The sequence below is a fragment of the Myxocyprinus asiaticus genome, chromosome 19 (assembly GCF_019703515.2).
Source record: "Myxocyprinus asiaticus isolate MX2 ecotype Aquarium Trade chromosome 19, UBuf_Myxa_2, whole genome shotgun sequence".
NCBI classification, from domain to species: Eukaryota; Metazoa; Chordata; class Actinopteri; order Cypriniformes; family Catostomidae; genus Myxocyprinus; species Myxocyprinus asiaticus.
The window spans coordinates 21,060,841-21,076,825 of NC_059362.1; the positions used below are offsets into that span (position 1 = coordinate 21,060,841).

The window sequence follows — 15,985 nt, forward strand, 5'->3', positions numbered from 1 at the left end:
GGACTCTAGAGCAGTGGAGACGCGTTCTCTGGAGTGACGAATCACGCTTCTCCATCTGGCAATCTGATGGACGAGTCTGGGTTTGGCGGTTGCCAGGAGAACGGTACTTGTCTGACTGCATTGTGCCAATTGTGAAGTTTGGTGGAGGGGGGATTATGGTGTGGGGTTGTTTTTCAGGAGCTGGGCTTGGCCCCTTAGTTCCAGTGAAAGGAACTCTGAATGCTTCAGCATACCAAGAGATTTTGGACAATTCCATGCTCCCAACTTTGTGGGAACAGTTTGGGGATGGCCCCTTCCTGTTCCAACATGACTGCGCACCAGTGCACAAAGCAAGGTCCATAAAGACATGGATGAGCGAGTTTGGTGTGGAAGAACTTGACTGGCCTGCACAGAGTCCTGACCTCAACCCGATAGAGCACCTTTGGGATGAATTAGAGCGAAGACTGCGAGCCAGGCCTTCTCATCCAACATCATTGTCTGACCTCACAAATGCGCTTCTGGAAGAATGGTCAAAAATTCCCATAAACACACTCCTAAACCTTGTGGAAAGCCTTCCCAGAAGAGTTGAAGCTGTTATAGCTGCAAAGGGTGGGCCGACGTCATATTAAACCCTATGGATTAAGAATGGGATGTCACTTAAGTTCATATGCGTCTAAAGGTAGATGAGCGAATACTTTTGGCAATATACTGTGTGTATATATATATATATATATATATATATATATATATATATATATATATATATATATATGCAATATAAAATCTGCAATTTCAAGACATCACATTTGTAATTCTTTTTGTTGTTGCAAAAATAGTATTTCCATAATTTACCAATGTATTATTAATAACTTCATTAACTGAAAGAGAATTTCTTTCAAACTGTATGTAAGCAAATGGGTATTTATAATTGAAATATACCCAAATGAGTTAAAATCGAAAGATTGTGAATAGGGATGCTGCGGTGTTGAGTTTTTTATTTATTTATTTATTTATTTTTATCCCCTTTTCTCCCAATTTGGAATGTCCAATTCCCACTACTTAGTAGGTCCTCGTGGTGGCACGGTTACTCACCTCAATCCGGGTGGCGGAGGACAAGTCTCAGTTGCCTCCGCTCCTGAGACCGTCAATCTGCACATCTTATCACATGGCTCGTTTTGCATGACACCGCGGAGACTCCGCATGTGGAGGCTCATGCTACTCTCTGCGATCCACTCACAACTTAACACATTGAGAGCGTGAACCACTAATCACAACCACGAGGAGGTTACCCCATGTGACTCTTCCCTCCCTAGCAACCGGGCCAATTTGGTTGCTTAGGAAACCTGGCTGGAGTCACTCAGAACACCCTGGATTCGACCTCGTGACTCCAGGGGTGGTAGTCAGCGTCAGTACTCGCTGAGCTACCCAGGCCCCTGTGTTGTGAGTTTTTGACGGTTAGATTACTCTGAGAAATGTTTTACAATTATTTGCGATTTTTCTTATTATACAACAGCACCAATGCAAAAAAAATCATATAATATCACAATTGAAAGTCTTAGTGGATGTATTTCTGGGGCATATGTGGACGCTAACGACAGTCCTACAATAAGAAAACTGATAAATACACAACAAATAAATAGGAGGTATATAATAACAGATGCTCCAGTCTAGGGCACGACACTGCTTAAGCACATCCCGAGCTCAGTGATGTGCTTCAATGTAACCGGAGTGCTTCAAAAGTGTGTAAATGTTAGATTATTGTGCGTGCGCAACATGTAGCCTAGTTCACGGCATCCAACAGCTTTTTAATCCAATTTTTAATCACGGTTAATAGTAAAACCCTACAATCGCGGTATCTTGTGAATCAGAATCGAATCATGATATTGTGATGTAACGTGATATATTGAATCGTGACGTTTATCGCTGTACGTATCGTGAGTTGGCTGACGATAAGAGTATCATGAAACAATCGTAGTGAACATGCGTCGAACGTGTTTGTATTCACTCACAAAAGAGTTTACTTTGAAAGGCAACATGGTTGACCGGGCACGATCTAATCTGGAACGCTAAAAACCGAAGTATATACGGGCCTTAATGCTGCCTCATTCACGTTTCTCTCTGTCTCTCTCTCTCTGTCTTCCTTTTTATGCTATCATTCATTTGTTTTCACTCTTTCTCTGCACTTGCTCCAATGAGGTCTTTTCCTATCACTGTAGGCAGGATTAGGATTTGTAAGTGTCCCCATGGATAAAGGCATAAACCTGAGACCTCTGTGTATGGGAGGAAATAATCCACTAAATGTATAGTGGATCTCAGTGTAACATGGCAATAACAAACAGGACTTTAAACCTGTCCTCCATGGCCTTGTGATGTTGCTATCTCCGGTCAGCAAGTCATGTTTTCCCTGTAAAAATTTCACAGTGAGGATATACTGTATATGTGTCTTCGTTTTATGTGTATATTGCACAGCTGAATGTGTTTTTTGGTCAATGGACTCAATGTATTTTATTTCTGTCCTCTTAGGGAGTCAGCAGTCTCAGGAGCAGCCCAACAGGAGAGGAGGAAGCAGCTCAGACATGCACAATGAGAACGGGGTTAGTTCATATCACATCTTCATCGAAATATGTCACCATTTCTTATCCCAGCAGTGTGATTATTCAAAATGCACCCTGGTGGGTTACAATTCCACATGCTAACAATATATTATGATGTATAGCTGGTTACTTTAATACAAAGTAGCAGCTGCAAAGTTCTGGCAGTAGTTGATGGACCAAATGACACTCTTTAGTACCGAAGCTTTTTAATCGTTCAGATTTTATTCAGTCCTTTTCTCTAACCCCGAGCCAAATGCAGTGAGACCTGTCATGTGCCAGGACTCTGCTTCATGTACCACATTCACAGATATTCACTTGCCATTTTCTTTCAAATAAGCATTTCTCACATCACTTAGTCATTTTGTGATGTGCTTCCTACAAAGAGTAGTCCACTGAGCTCATTTCCTCCCACCATCTGTCCTACATTTTGACAGGGGACAAGTCAGGCTCCAGGAAGTGGAACTAATTCCACCTTTAGGGGAAAAAGATGTCTGTAGACCACCAGTGTATAAAATGAGAAGGTTTTATTTTTATTTTTATTTTTTTTGAGACACAAGCAGTTGTTGGCATCCACTGTGGTTCGAGATGGTCTTTGCGGGGGCTCATTAGAAAGACTGTTGCCACCCAGGCACTCTAGTGCTTAACACACACTCTTATTTCTGTTAGGTGTTATTTTCCGGCAGGGACTGTTAAGCAACACGCCTGTCTGCCTGTCTTGTCAGGTAGCCATATGGCTCTCATTTTCAATGTCTGTCTCTGTGTGTATTTAAGGGGAATAAAGAGGGTTAACTTCTTATAGCCATGACATTTGTCTAGCTTGGCATGTGATCCCTTGTGTCTAATTTGATTAAATGTTTGGCAACTGAGGATTAATTTGCCATCTGTACTGAAGAAAGAGAAAGTGAAGACTTAATGAGAGACATTCTTCTTACTCTGTTATTGAAGGAATGTAGTCCAGGATCAATGCATTTATTTTAAATCTGGTTTGTTACATTATTTACATCATCTGTGCAAGTACTTTAACACTAACTCAAACTGGATGTGTTAAAGGGGCCATGAAGTGCTTTTTTTATAATTGTATTATTTTCCCTGAGGTCCAATGATAATTTTTCATCGTGTTTTTGGCCCTCTGTCTGAAACGCTCGGTTTTGGCCTAAGTGCCTCCATAAAACTTCAACGTAAACACCCACTGTTATGATTGGCTAACATCATGCAGCCCGTCAAATTCAGCAAACTCAATCGGAAGAGTATGAACAACCTGGCAATATTATAAAACTACATTTCAGGGTTTACACATAACGCACATCCAACACATTACGTCTGAATACATTAGATGTTCATCTCAAGCTCAGCTGTTAACACAGGGCACCATAAACTATCAAACAGTCATGACATTTGATATATTCATGAATGAAACGGTTTAAGTGTTTTTAACTGCCCCATGCTGACATAAGTCGGAAAAAAATCCTGCACATAGTTCAAAGAAAGGTGAAATTACGTCCATCATCCAAGACGTCCTGTTTTTACATACACCAACAATTAAAAATAGCACAGATGGGTGAAAGAACACGTCCATGATACGTCTGAGCTCAAATAAAAAGGCAGCAGATAAATGAGAAAATTCTGCGTCTTTTAAAAGTGGCGAGATGCATAGCAGCGGTCAAACAGTCTGTGTAGTTCATGTTTATATACAAAATTATTAAAAATAGTCCAGATGGGTCCCCTTTGGTGTTACACAAGGCCTGCCATCTGGACTTGAACTGCACCCTAGTGGGCAGGGCCAAGGGTGCGATTAGGCATGTTGTGGGATGTGTAAATACAAATGAGCAATGTGTTGTGATGTCATTAACACAGAGATTTCAAAATGAGACTTTTCAGCAGGGTGGCAACTATAAATGCTCTTTTTAGAATGGGGACGACATTTTTGAATTCTTTACAGTTAGTAAAATGTACCGCATTTTTTTTCATAGTACAGTTACCTCATATGTCTAAATATCAAGGAAATTTTGACCCCTTTAAATTAGAAATGTCATTATTCAACATGTTGACAGTTTAACTAACTAAAACTTACTTGCTCAGCAAGATTCTCTTTAAACTGTTACTCTATCTTGACAGTAGTTGACCTGGAAGAGAAATGCCCACTATAGACCCTATACTGAGAATGCAGTTCATACTTGCATTGCACTTTGAATTGTATTCGGACACTTTTTGGAACACAATCGTGCAGGAAATAGAGTTTGTATAGCTAGATGTTTATGCGTTCACATACTTGTTGCAATGAACAAAAAAAAAGTGAATAGGATAATTGACATCAGGTTCTTCTAGCAAGTAAGTAGTAGTCATTCACGGGGTCATAGTCATGGAAAGACTGGAAGAAATAGAGAATATTAAAATTGTGATTTACAGGCCTGTAAAATAAAATGTAAATTTGTTTTAAAAAAAAAATCAAATGATGAATATTTCTGTGAATATTTGGGTGTTTCTTCAACTTAGGGCAATTTTATGGCCCAGGGGTTAATTTTAACTAACAGATTTCAGCTTTTTTCTTTATGTGAAGGTCATGGATTTTTTTTCCATGCCTTCATCACCATTTAATTTTGGTACTTTTTTTAAATGTAAAACTATGATAATCTAAGCGAATAATGAAATAAACATGAAATGTATATATTAAATATTACATTTGAATACTTGTGTTCAATTTTTCAAAGATTACGACTGTTCCACGGTCATGGCTTCATTGCCACCATACCAAAAATGTGTCCCTAATAAAGTTTTTTCAATCAGTTCAAGTTGCTTGAGATGAAATTTGAGAAGTTAAGTTTGAAGAAAACAAATAAACCAAGTTAAATATAGCTTGTAAGCAGATTTTTTTTTATTGGGTGTCATTATGCAAAAAATGTGAATATATTTTTTAATTGTGTGGATTTAGGATACATAAAATGTTATGAAAAATTAGCCTTAAGACAAAAGGGTCAGCCATTTTATAAAAAAAACAAACAAACATGTAAATGTCATTTCAATCACCATAATTTCGATGAACAATAGCCACCTCATAATCCTTTGAAACATGATGCAGAATTTAAGATGTGGTGGAAATTACACTGTAGTAGGAATTTTGAAGACTTTCAGAATTATTTTTTCTTGAAGTCTTAAAAGTGTTAAAAGTGCCAGAAGTTGAGGAAACTCTACCTTTTTGTTTACTTTTTCTGTGCTCTAAAATATTTCTTTGGGTGGACATATTTTAAATTATATTTTTGAGTGCCATCTCTCTAAAATTATATATATAAAATCCTTATCCAGTAATCATGAATGACTGCAAAAGTGATAAATTCATCTGCATTCAGTAGATGCTTTTGTGACGTGCAGCACACTACGGCAATGGCATGCCCAGACTTTTTTGACTGGAGTGGCCGATGTGGATCACAGACTCATTCAAGGGTGGCATGAAGCGTATATTAACATCCCTGATATTATTATTATTATTATTATTATTAATAATAATAATAGTATGTATATACATTTTCAGAATTTTTTAATAGTTAAATGTTACCTAAATAATTGATTTAACTGTTATTAAATGTTAATACTGCAAAACACAGAAGACTCCAAATAGCATTTATTTTTTACATTTTGTATGTTTTAAGTATATATATATATATATATTTTTTTATGTATGTAGTGTCTCTTGAAACTGCATTAATGTTATGAACACTGCTAATATGAACACAGAGTTTTGTGGCATGACGTAATACTGTCAAGTAGGCTATTGTTTTATTTTGAGACAATAAAAAAGATATTGAAGGTATTTCTTAATCTTACCATAGGCCTACACATAAAGAATGTGCATGGATTTTAGTTTTGTGTAGGCTACTAAATTTAGCCATATACTGGGACTGCCAAAGGCAATTAGATTAATTAAACAGTGCTTTAAAAACAACGTACTTAATTTGATATTAAAACTTGATCTCCAAATGTTTTTTTTTATTTTTCATATTTTCTTAAGAGACGTATTATGAAATAAGACTGAATGCATTATGAAAGGAAATAAAAACAGGCTATATGAAGACTCAACTTTCTGCAAATTAAAAAACTGATAGGTGTATTTATTTAATTGTAACTCGATTAAAATGATTGTGATAAAGAACCTGCAAAAGTTTACAAGGTTTGTGTCATTGTGGCATCGTATCTTTTAAAGATTTTAAAAACTTTGTTTGAGGCTGATCGTTTTAAGTAAACAAGATATCCCTGCATGTTTAAAAAAAATAATACTTACGTTGCACACATTGATGTTATACACACCCTAAAACATCACGTGGGAAAGTAGTCAGACATTTCATATCTGAATGAATGAATAGTTCTGGACACGCCCCTGCACTATGGACAGCTAAACACTTTTTCCTTAAATGTGACAACATCCTGTTGACCACCTTAGATCAGTCCTGGCATTTGGACAGTCAAGACAAAACTCTTGGCCTGTTTCACAGCATCTGCTAAATTTGTTTGGGCTGTTTAATCGGATTCCTCCCTCAGGCCCAGTCTTAGTCTGTCTGCTTCTAAACACTAAACAATCCTAAGGCAGCCCATCCCTGTAATGTCTCTACTCAGGACTCAAGGGAAGTTATTGGCACACAAACACTGTGCTAAGTCAGCAGTATGATTTTGAGTGTGTGTGAGTAAAATTCTTCGTAGGCTAACCTAATAAAACAGAGGGTACATTCTGTTGTATTCTCATTCTCCTGTTGCAACTTTATTATTTTGAGGATTACACTCGTTTCATGACATAACCGCTCTTAAGAGGATCAGTGCTCTTTATTCCCTTGGCTTTACAGCAAGGCTGCTTTCTCTGCTCCGACTTCTGTGTCGAAGCAAAACACCCTCTGAAGATTTTTCTCTCTCTCTGACACACACAAACTCAGAGCCACGCTCATCCTTCGCAGTAGGGTAATCCATGAATGTGTTGCCAGCCTGTAAAAGGGAGGTAATGTTTTTCCCCTTATGAAATAGTGGGTGACCCCCTTTCTCTCATTTCCTCTTGCTGTCACTCCATCTGTTTTCTCTAGCTTTTCCTGAGAGTCTGTTCCCCTTCCCTCTCCTTTCTCACTGTGTGCCATGTCAGAGGGTCAGCTTGGCCAGTCTGCATTGGAGCGTGTTAAGTGCACCCCATCCTTTATCATTGTCATTCACTTCTACTTGCTCTTTTCCTCTTCTCTTTTCTTCTCATCATTCCATTCCTGCACACTTGGCTTCGCAGATCGTTCATTGGACTCAAGATGGCGCCGAGTATGGCTGCTGCGTTGCGAGCTCCGACACAACATAGCAATGTTTTGTTTGTTTTGTTTACAATTCTTATGTTTTTTGTCTTGGATGTTGTCTGCCTCATTGTCTATGACAGACAAACACTTTTGGACATTGGTTCAGCGATCTCACACCGAAAACCGGACTTCACATTCCTCAATGCTGACCCGCTGTTTACAAACATGCCAGCGGAGCCCTTTGTCTGGGCAGCACGGCCGCGGAAACGCAAGAGGAAAAGGGGAAACAGAGCCGGCGTTCTCATCAGAGTAAGACGCCGCGCAAATCGACCCCCGCTACCCACTATTCTACTGGCAAATGTTCAGTCTCTGGATAACAAGCTCTGCGAGCTGAAAGCGCGGATCTCTTTCCAACGAGAGACGAGGGACTGCTGCATTATCTGCCTAACAGAAACTTGGATGTCTGCGGAGATTCCAGACTCAGCCATTGAACCCGCGGGGTTCTCCATGCACTGAGCGGACAGAGCGAAAGACCTCTCAGGTAAAACTAGAGGAGGTGGTGTATGTTTTATGATCAACAAATCCTGGTGTGATCAGAGGAACGTACATTCCATCAAGTCTTTCTGTTCTCCTGATCTGGAATTTCTTATGCTTCTGTGTCGACCATTCTGGCTACCGAGGGAATTCACAGCGATCATTATCACTGCTGTGTACATCCCGCCACAAGCCGACACAGACCGGGTACTCAAGGAACTGTACGGGATTATAAGTGAGCAGGAAACCGCGCACCCTGAGGCCGCGTTCATTGTGACCGGGGACTTTAATAAAGCCAGTTTAAAATCAGTCGCACCAAAATATCACCAGCACATTAGTTTCAACACACGAGGGGACCGGGTTTTGGATCATTGCTACTCTCCGTTCCGGGATGGCTACAAATCCCTCCCCCGCCCACCATTTGGCAAATCGGACCACTCTTCCATTCTGCTTCTGCCCGCTTACAGGCAGAAATTGAAACAGGAAGCACCCACCCTCAGAACGATCCAGTGCTGGTCGGACCAATCAGACTCTACGCTACAGGACTGTTTTGATCACACGGACTGGGAGATGTTCCGGTCCGCCTCTGATGACGACATCGAGCTTTACGCTGATAGCGTAATGTGTTTCATCAGAACGTGCGTAGAGGAAGTGATTCCGACCAGAACTGCGCGAATCTATCCGAATCAGAAGCCGTGGATCAATAGCGATGTTCGCGCGGCACTTAATGTGCGGACCTCTGCTTTTAATTCCGGGAACGCGGAGGAGCATAAACAAGCCAGTTATGCCCTCCGAAAAACTATCAAAACAGCAAAACGCCAGTACAGGAGCAAGATTGAAGGACAGTTTAACACCACCAACTCTAGAAGCATGTGGCAGGGAATTAACATCATCACGGACTTTAAAGGGAATAAAAACTCCGCCATGAACACCGCTGCCTCTCTACCGGATGAGCTAAATACTTTCTATGCTCGTTTCGACGGAAATAACACCGCCCTCGCGGAGAGAGCTCTCGCGGCTGAAGCTACAGAGGTTAGTTCACTCTCCGTCTCTGTAGCGGATGTAACCCGATCCTTCCGACGGGTGAATATCCGCAAAGCCGCGGGTCCAGACGGCATTCCGGGCCGCGTCATCAGAGCGTGCGCGAACCAGCTGGCTGGTGTTTTTACGGACATTTTCAACCTTTCCCTCTCTTTGTCTGTGGTCCCCACATGCTTTAAAACATCCACCATTGTGCCTGTTCCAAAACAATCAAAAATAACTTGTTTAAATGACTGGCGTCCTGTTGCTCTGACCCCCATCATCAGCAAATGTTTTGAGAGACTAATCAGAGATTACATCTGCTCTGTCTTGCCACTCAATCTTGACCCGCTGCAGTTTGCTTACCTCAACAACCGCTCCACTGATGATGCCATTGCATCTACAATACACACTGCTCTCTCCCACCTGGAAAAAAAGAACACTTATGTGAGAATGCTGTTTGTAGACTACAGCTCAACATTCAACACCATAGTGCCCTCCAAGCTAGATGAGAAACTCCGGGCTCTGGGCTTAAACAGCTCGCTGTGCAGCTGGATCCTGGACTTCCTGTCAAGCAGACGCCAGGTGGTTAGAATAGGCAGCAACATCTCCTCATCACTGACCCTCAACACTGGAGCCCCACAGGGCTGTGTTCTCAGCCCACTACTGTATTCCTTGTACACACATGACTGTGTGGCAACACATAGCTCCAATGCCATCATTAAGTTTGCTGATGACACGACGGTGGTAGGTCTGATCACTGACAATGATGAAACAGCCTACAGAGAGGAGGTGCACACTCTGACACACTGGTGTCAGGAGCACAACCTCTCCCTCAATGTCAGTAAGACAAAGGAGCTTGTGGTGGACTTCAGAAGAAAAGACAGAGAACACAGTCCCATCACCATCAATGGAGCACCAGTGGAGAGAGTCAGCAGCTTCAAGTTCCTGGGTGTCCACATCACTGACATCACATGGTCCATCCACACTGAAGACGTTGTGAAGAAGGCTCATCAGCGCCTCTTCTTCCTGAGACGGCTGAGGAAGTTTGGAATGAACCGCCACATCCTCACACGGTTCTACACCTGCACTGTAGAGAGCATCCTGACTGGCTGTATCTCCGCCTGGTACGGCAATAGCACCGCCCACAACCGCAAAGCACTGCAAAGGGTGGTGCGAACTGCTAAACACATCATCGGAGGTGAGCTTCCCTCCCTCCAGGAAATATATACAAGGCGGTGTGTGAAAAAAGCTCGGAGGATCATCAGAGACTCCAGCCACCCGAGCCATGGGCTGTTCTCACTGCTACCATCAGGTAGGCGGTATCGCAGCATCAGGACCCGCACCAGCCGACTCCATGACAGCTTCTTCCCCCAAGCAATCAGACTTCTGAACTCTTGATCTCTCATGATCAATATACATCAGCACTGCACTTTATTACTCTTATATCTCACACCGGACTGTCATAAATTATATTATTATTATATTATGTCTCTCTTAACAACTGACTATCAACCGACAGCCTGAATGTCAATACAGTACAATACTGTACATTCTATATATATATATATATATATATATATATACACTATATTGCCAAAAGTATTCGCTCACCCATCCAAATAATTGAATTCAGGTGTTCCAATCACTTCCATGGCCACAGGTGTATAAAATGAAGCACCTAGGCATGCAGACTGCTTCTACAAACATTTGTGAAAGAATGGGCCGCTCTCAGGAGCTCAGTGAATTCCAGCGTGGTACTGTGATAGGATGCCACCTGTGCAACAAGTCCAGTCGTGAAATTTCCACTCTACTAAATATTCCACAGTCAACTGTCAGTGGTATTATAACAAAGTGGAAGCGATTGGGAATGACAGCAACTCAGCCACGAAGTGGTTGGCCACGTAAAATGACAGAGCGGGGTCAGTGGATGCTGAGGCGCATAGTGCACAGAGGTCGCCAACTTTCTGCAGAGTCAATCGCTACAGACCTCCAAAGTTCATGTGGCCTTCAGATTAGCTCAAGAACAGTGCGTAGAGAGCTTCATGGAATGGGTTTCCATGGCTGAGCAGCTGCATCCAAGCCATACATCACCAAGTGCAATGCAAAGCGTCGGATGCAGTGGTGTAAAGCACGCCGCCACTGGACTCTAGAGCAGTGGAGACGCGTTCTCTGTAGTGACAAATCACGCTTCTCCATCTGGCAATCTGATGGACGAGTCTGGGTTTGGCGGTTGCCAGGAGAACGGTACTTGTCTGACTGCATTGTGCCAACTGTGAAGTTTGGTGGAGGGGGTATAATGGTGTGGGGTTGTTTTTCAGGAGCTGGGCTTGGCCCCTTAATTCCAGTGAAAGGAACTCTGAATGCTTCAGCATACCAAGAGATTTTGGACAATTCCATGCTCCTAACTTTGTGGGAACAGTTTGGGGATGGCCCCTTCCTGTTCCAACATGACTGCACACCAGTGCACAAAGCAAGGTCCATAAAGACATGGATGAGCGAGTTTGGTGTGGAAGAACTTGACTGGCCTGCACAGAGTCCTGACCTCAACCCGATAGAGCACCTTTGGGATGAATTAGAGCGAAGACTGCGAGCCAGGTCTTCTCGTCCAACATCAGTGTCTGACCTCACAAATGCGCTTCTGGAAGAATGGTCAAAAATTCCCATAAACACACTCCTAAACCTTGTGGAAAGCCTTCCCAGAAGAGTTGAAGCTGTTATAGCTGCAAAGGGTGGGCCGACGTCATATTAAACCCTATGGATTAAGAATGGGATGTCACTTAAGTTCATATGCATCTAAAGGCAGATGAGCGAATACTTTTGGCAATATAGTGTATATATATATATACTTTTTTTTTTATATTTTAATTTTTATTGAATAATGTGTATCTATATAGTAAAAAAAAAAAAAAAAAAAAAAAAACAAAAACAGCGTATTGTATACTGTACAGTGTATGTTATTATTTGTATATTGTTGTGTGTAATTATGTGTATATTAGATGTTTAAATTGTGTTGTGTTAATTTGATGTTATTGTAAATTGGTATATGTCTCATCACTGTCACGACTGCTATGTTGATTGGAACTGCACCCAAGAATTTCACACACCATTGCATTTGTGTATATGGCTGTGTGACAATAAAGTGATTTGATTTGATTTGATTGTACCTCCAGGGAGAGAAAAACAGGGAGTTGAGGTAAGGCTGCCTCTGCTCTCCATGTACCGAAAGGGAGCATCCTACGCGCTATTCAGTAATGCATTGCCAGTAATTCACATGCTCTTAATGCCACAAAGTCAGCTGTTGTCGAGTCAGTGTATGGTCCATTATACTTGGAAAGCATTAAAGGGTGGAAAGAGCCGTCAGTCTCTTGTTCTCCCTCACTGTGTTGGATTAAGTGGGCAAAGCTTTGGACCGTTCTATGGTATCTAATAGTGCTAGAGTCACTGCTAATACTATTATGCCTGTCCATCGTGCATTCACATTTTTGAGATCCACAGTGCTGAACTGTGTGGGCATATCAAGTTTCATAAAGTTGAAGCTGTTCCTCTGTGTGTGGGCAGCTTTTCTCTCCAAGGCTTCACATGTTCCAGTTTCTTCTGCATTTCTTCACTCTTCTTCACTCACTCCTTCACTCGCGTGTGATTTGTTACCTTTGTGAATTTCAGATCTTCTCAAAATGTCTTTCTCTATTATTCTCTTAGTTTCTACTTCATTTTTTGTTGCACCAAACAGTAAAGCAGTGTGGTGAAAACTTGCATACAACCTTTTATGATTTCAGGTTTCAGAAAATGTTTTTGTCCAAAGTGACTACGGCTTGTGTGAGGAATACTACAACACAAGCCATTCAAACTTTCAAGAAATGTCTGTCATATTAAACCCCAAAATCAAAAGAAAAAAGTCATTCAGTTGTCACAATGCAAAAAAACAAAACATGTAGTGGTCCTAAAAATACCAAAATATTTTTTGTGAAATATGACCCATACATTTCTCTACGAGATGCATCCTGTAAGGAGACTGTAAATTTAGAAGTACGAAGTGCAATACAAAGTGCAGTAGTTGGCTAGGAAAATAAATCAGAGATGTAGGTGTGGCAAAGCAACAGTAAAAAATAGAGATATGGGCTCCCATTGAACGGCTTAGTAATGAGCATAGTGTGATAACTATTTATGGATTATTTGTGAATTTTGTCTGCTGATTTCTATGCTCTTATGTTAAATATGTTCACTAACCTAGTGTTTTAATGGCAAGTTTAACATTAAAGGAATGTCTTTTACATATAATACCAATAAATGGGCACTGGTCTAAATCTTAGTATGTAAAGAGGATTATGACATGCTTTTTCTATGCCAAGAGTCATAGCTGTACATGCGGTCCATGTGGGTGCATTCTGTAAAGTGGTGAAGGAATATTACTTTAATGACTATATTTGTTATCAAGTTCCTCGGCTGTGTAGCATACCAGTAAAATCATATTTCTGTCAGAAGACAAGCTTAACTTTATCTGATATTTCACTGCCAGCTTTGGCTAATGTGCTCTGGCAACATGTAATGTGGCATCCAAAGCTGCTTAGATTTGGGAACTTGGCCTTGCAGAGATGAAGTATGTAATGACAGTTTCTCCTGCGATTTAAGTGGGGCATTGGGAGAATTTTCCACAGAAAGAAGGGGTTTAGTAAATTAATCTGTTCTGTCAGGATATCAGTTAAATGGCATGTTTTTTGTTTTTCACTGACTACCATCTTTTAGGACAGTGCTTCTCAACTTTCGTTTCAGGACCCAGATTTTACATTGGAAGTCAAGTGGCAATTGAACAACGTAAACATACATAACCTGTATTTAATATAGCCTGGGTGGTGGGTGGCTGACGTATACGGTCATCCACATGCTCAAAAATTGGTTTATTAAATAAGTGCAGATAATTAATATATAACATAACTACTTAATTGTATTCATTGGATATGAGTTATTTGTCATCATCTAAGCACCTGTAACCTTTTGAATTTGAGACAGATTTTATTTTTATTTTTTTACTTTTGTGCTATGTGAAATCAAGCTAATCTTAATTTAATTAACACCTTATTTCTGTAGGGCTAGTTTGTAATATCCTGACTTGTACCCATGAGTAAACCTCTTTACTGAGTTTGGGCTGTGCTAGTGAAAATGTTTATTTCCTACTTCATAACAGATACTGTTTTCTTTCATCAGGTGCTTAATGATTTAAGTAAACTTTGGGATATCTTAAAGCAAACAAGACCAGTTTATTTCCTAATATCAAACATGCTTTAAACAAAACATATATTACACAGAAAGAAAACTTTGTCCATATTTTGTCCATAAGTCTTGGAGGTCCGGACTTTAAAGCCCTTTATATACTTGCCCTTATATTTACACTACAATGCCTTAAGCACAGATAAGACCATGAATGGTTCCTCATTAGTGTGGTTAGGTCAATGTAGTTAGTCTTTCTAAAAAAGTATTTATAGAGAAAATAGTAGCCTAAACACATTAAGAAACTTTAACTACAACTGTCACAGTTGTAATAAACAGTAAAAGAATACTAAAATAATAAAGACCTAATAGCTAAATAATGTAATATGAAACTATAACAAATTTTAATATTTCAAAATACCAGAGTTACTGTTACTAATGTAAAATCATGGTGGTTTGGAAAGACTGGAAGGGTGTGTGGTTGAAGTTTGCAGAATGGTAAAAGTGAGTAAAATGGCTCAAATTGCTTACAGCACCTTTAAATGTATTAAGAAAGCAGTTGGAGGTAAGAGGAAAATTGTTGCATTGCAAAATGTTGAGAGAAAATGTCCCATGCTTCCATCACTCAAGAGCTCTTGAAAGTGAAGCCTCTGGAGATGCGTGCTGTAGCTGTTACACACTCTTCTCTCATGATCTGTAGAACATGGCCCTGGGCTCCAAACCTGAACAGAGAGACAAGTCTTTTGAGTTATTATTATTACCCAGTGACCTGCTTCCTTTGTCATGTATTGAATGAACTGCCTCATTCATTTTGTTACTGCCTTCCAATAAGGCAAGGCAGCAGTAAACAAGACTCTCAGTCTTGACTTCTTGGTGGTACTTTTAGCAGATAAATAAGGAAGCTGCCTCTCACTACCTTTCCCTCACCCGAATTCTCTCATCAGATTTGCCGTAGGAATTATTTAACCTGTGCATGCTCTTTAAATTAAAGCCATCTTTTGGTTTATTTACCTCTCAGGGCTCATTATTGTTTAAAAAAAAGTATCGAATTTCACTGCTGTGTGGGCACCTTCAGTCAAAATAACACTTAAGCCTTCCCAAGATATGCACAGCCATATTTGTTCAACTGAATCTAAGAGGGATATAAAAAAATATGGTCAGGCAGGATCATGCAGTCTGACTGGAGGGCAGCCGAGACATCCTTCTGCTTAATTTCCAAGAATACTGTGGAGAGTGGGGCCTTTTTCCCTCTCAGAACCACCTCAGAAACTGAGAATCAAATCAGCCTGTTGTATGTCATTCCTTGTGCCACATTGCCATGGAGATGGTCTTTTTGAATCGTTCCCCTGCCATGGAGATTGTGTTGATGGGACCTGCAAGAAAAGTCACGTCATTGAT

At 40.5% G+C, this 15,985-nt stretch overlaps 1 protein-coding gene across 8 annotated transcripts in view; it reads left to right on the forward strand.

Annotated features, from left to right (window-relative positions):
• LOC127409782 (apoptosis-stimulating of p53 protein 1-like) overlaps positions 1–15,985 on the forward strand; it is a 110,024-nt gene that overhangs the window by 58,396 nt on the left and 35,643 nt on the right. For all 8 annotated transcript variants that reach the window (XM_051644601.1, XM_051644597.1, XM_051644595.1 and 5 more), the window contains one exon: positions 2,503–2,573. In XM_051644601.1, the coding sequence (XP_051500561.1) occupies positions 2,503–2,573 (71 nt within the window). The remainder of the gene's footprint in view (positions 1–2,502; positions 2,574–15,985) is intronic.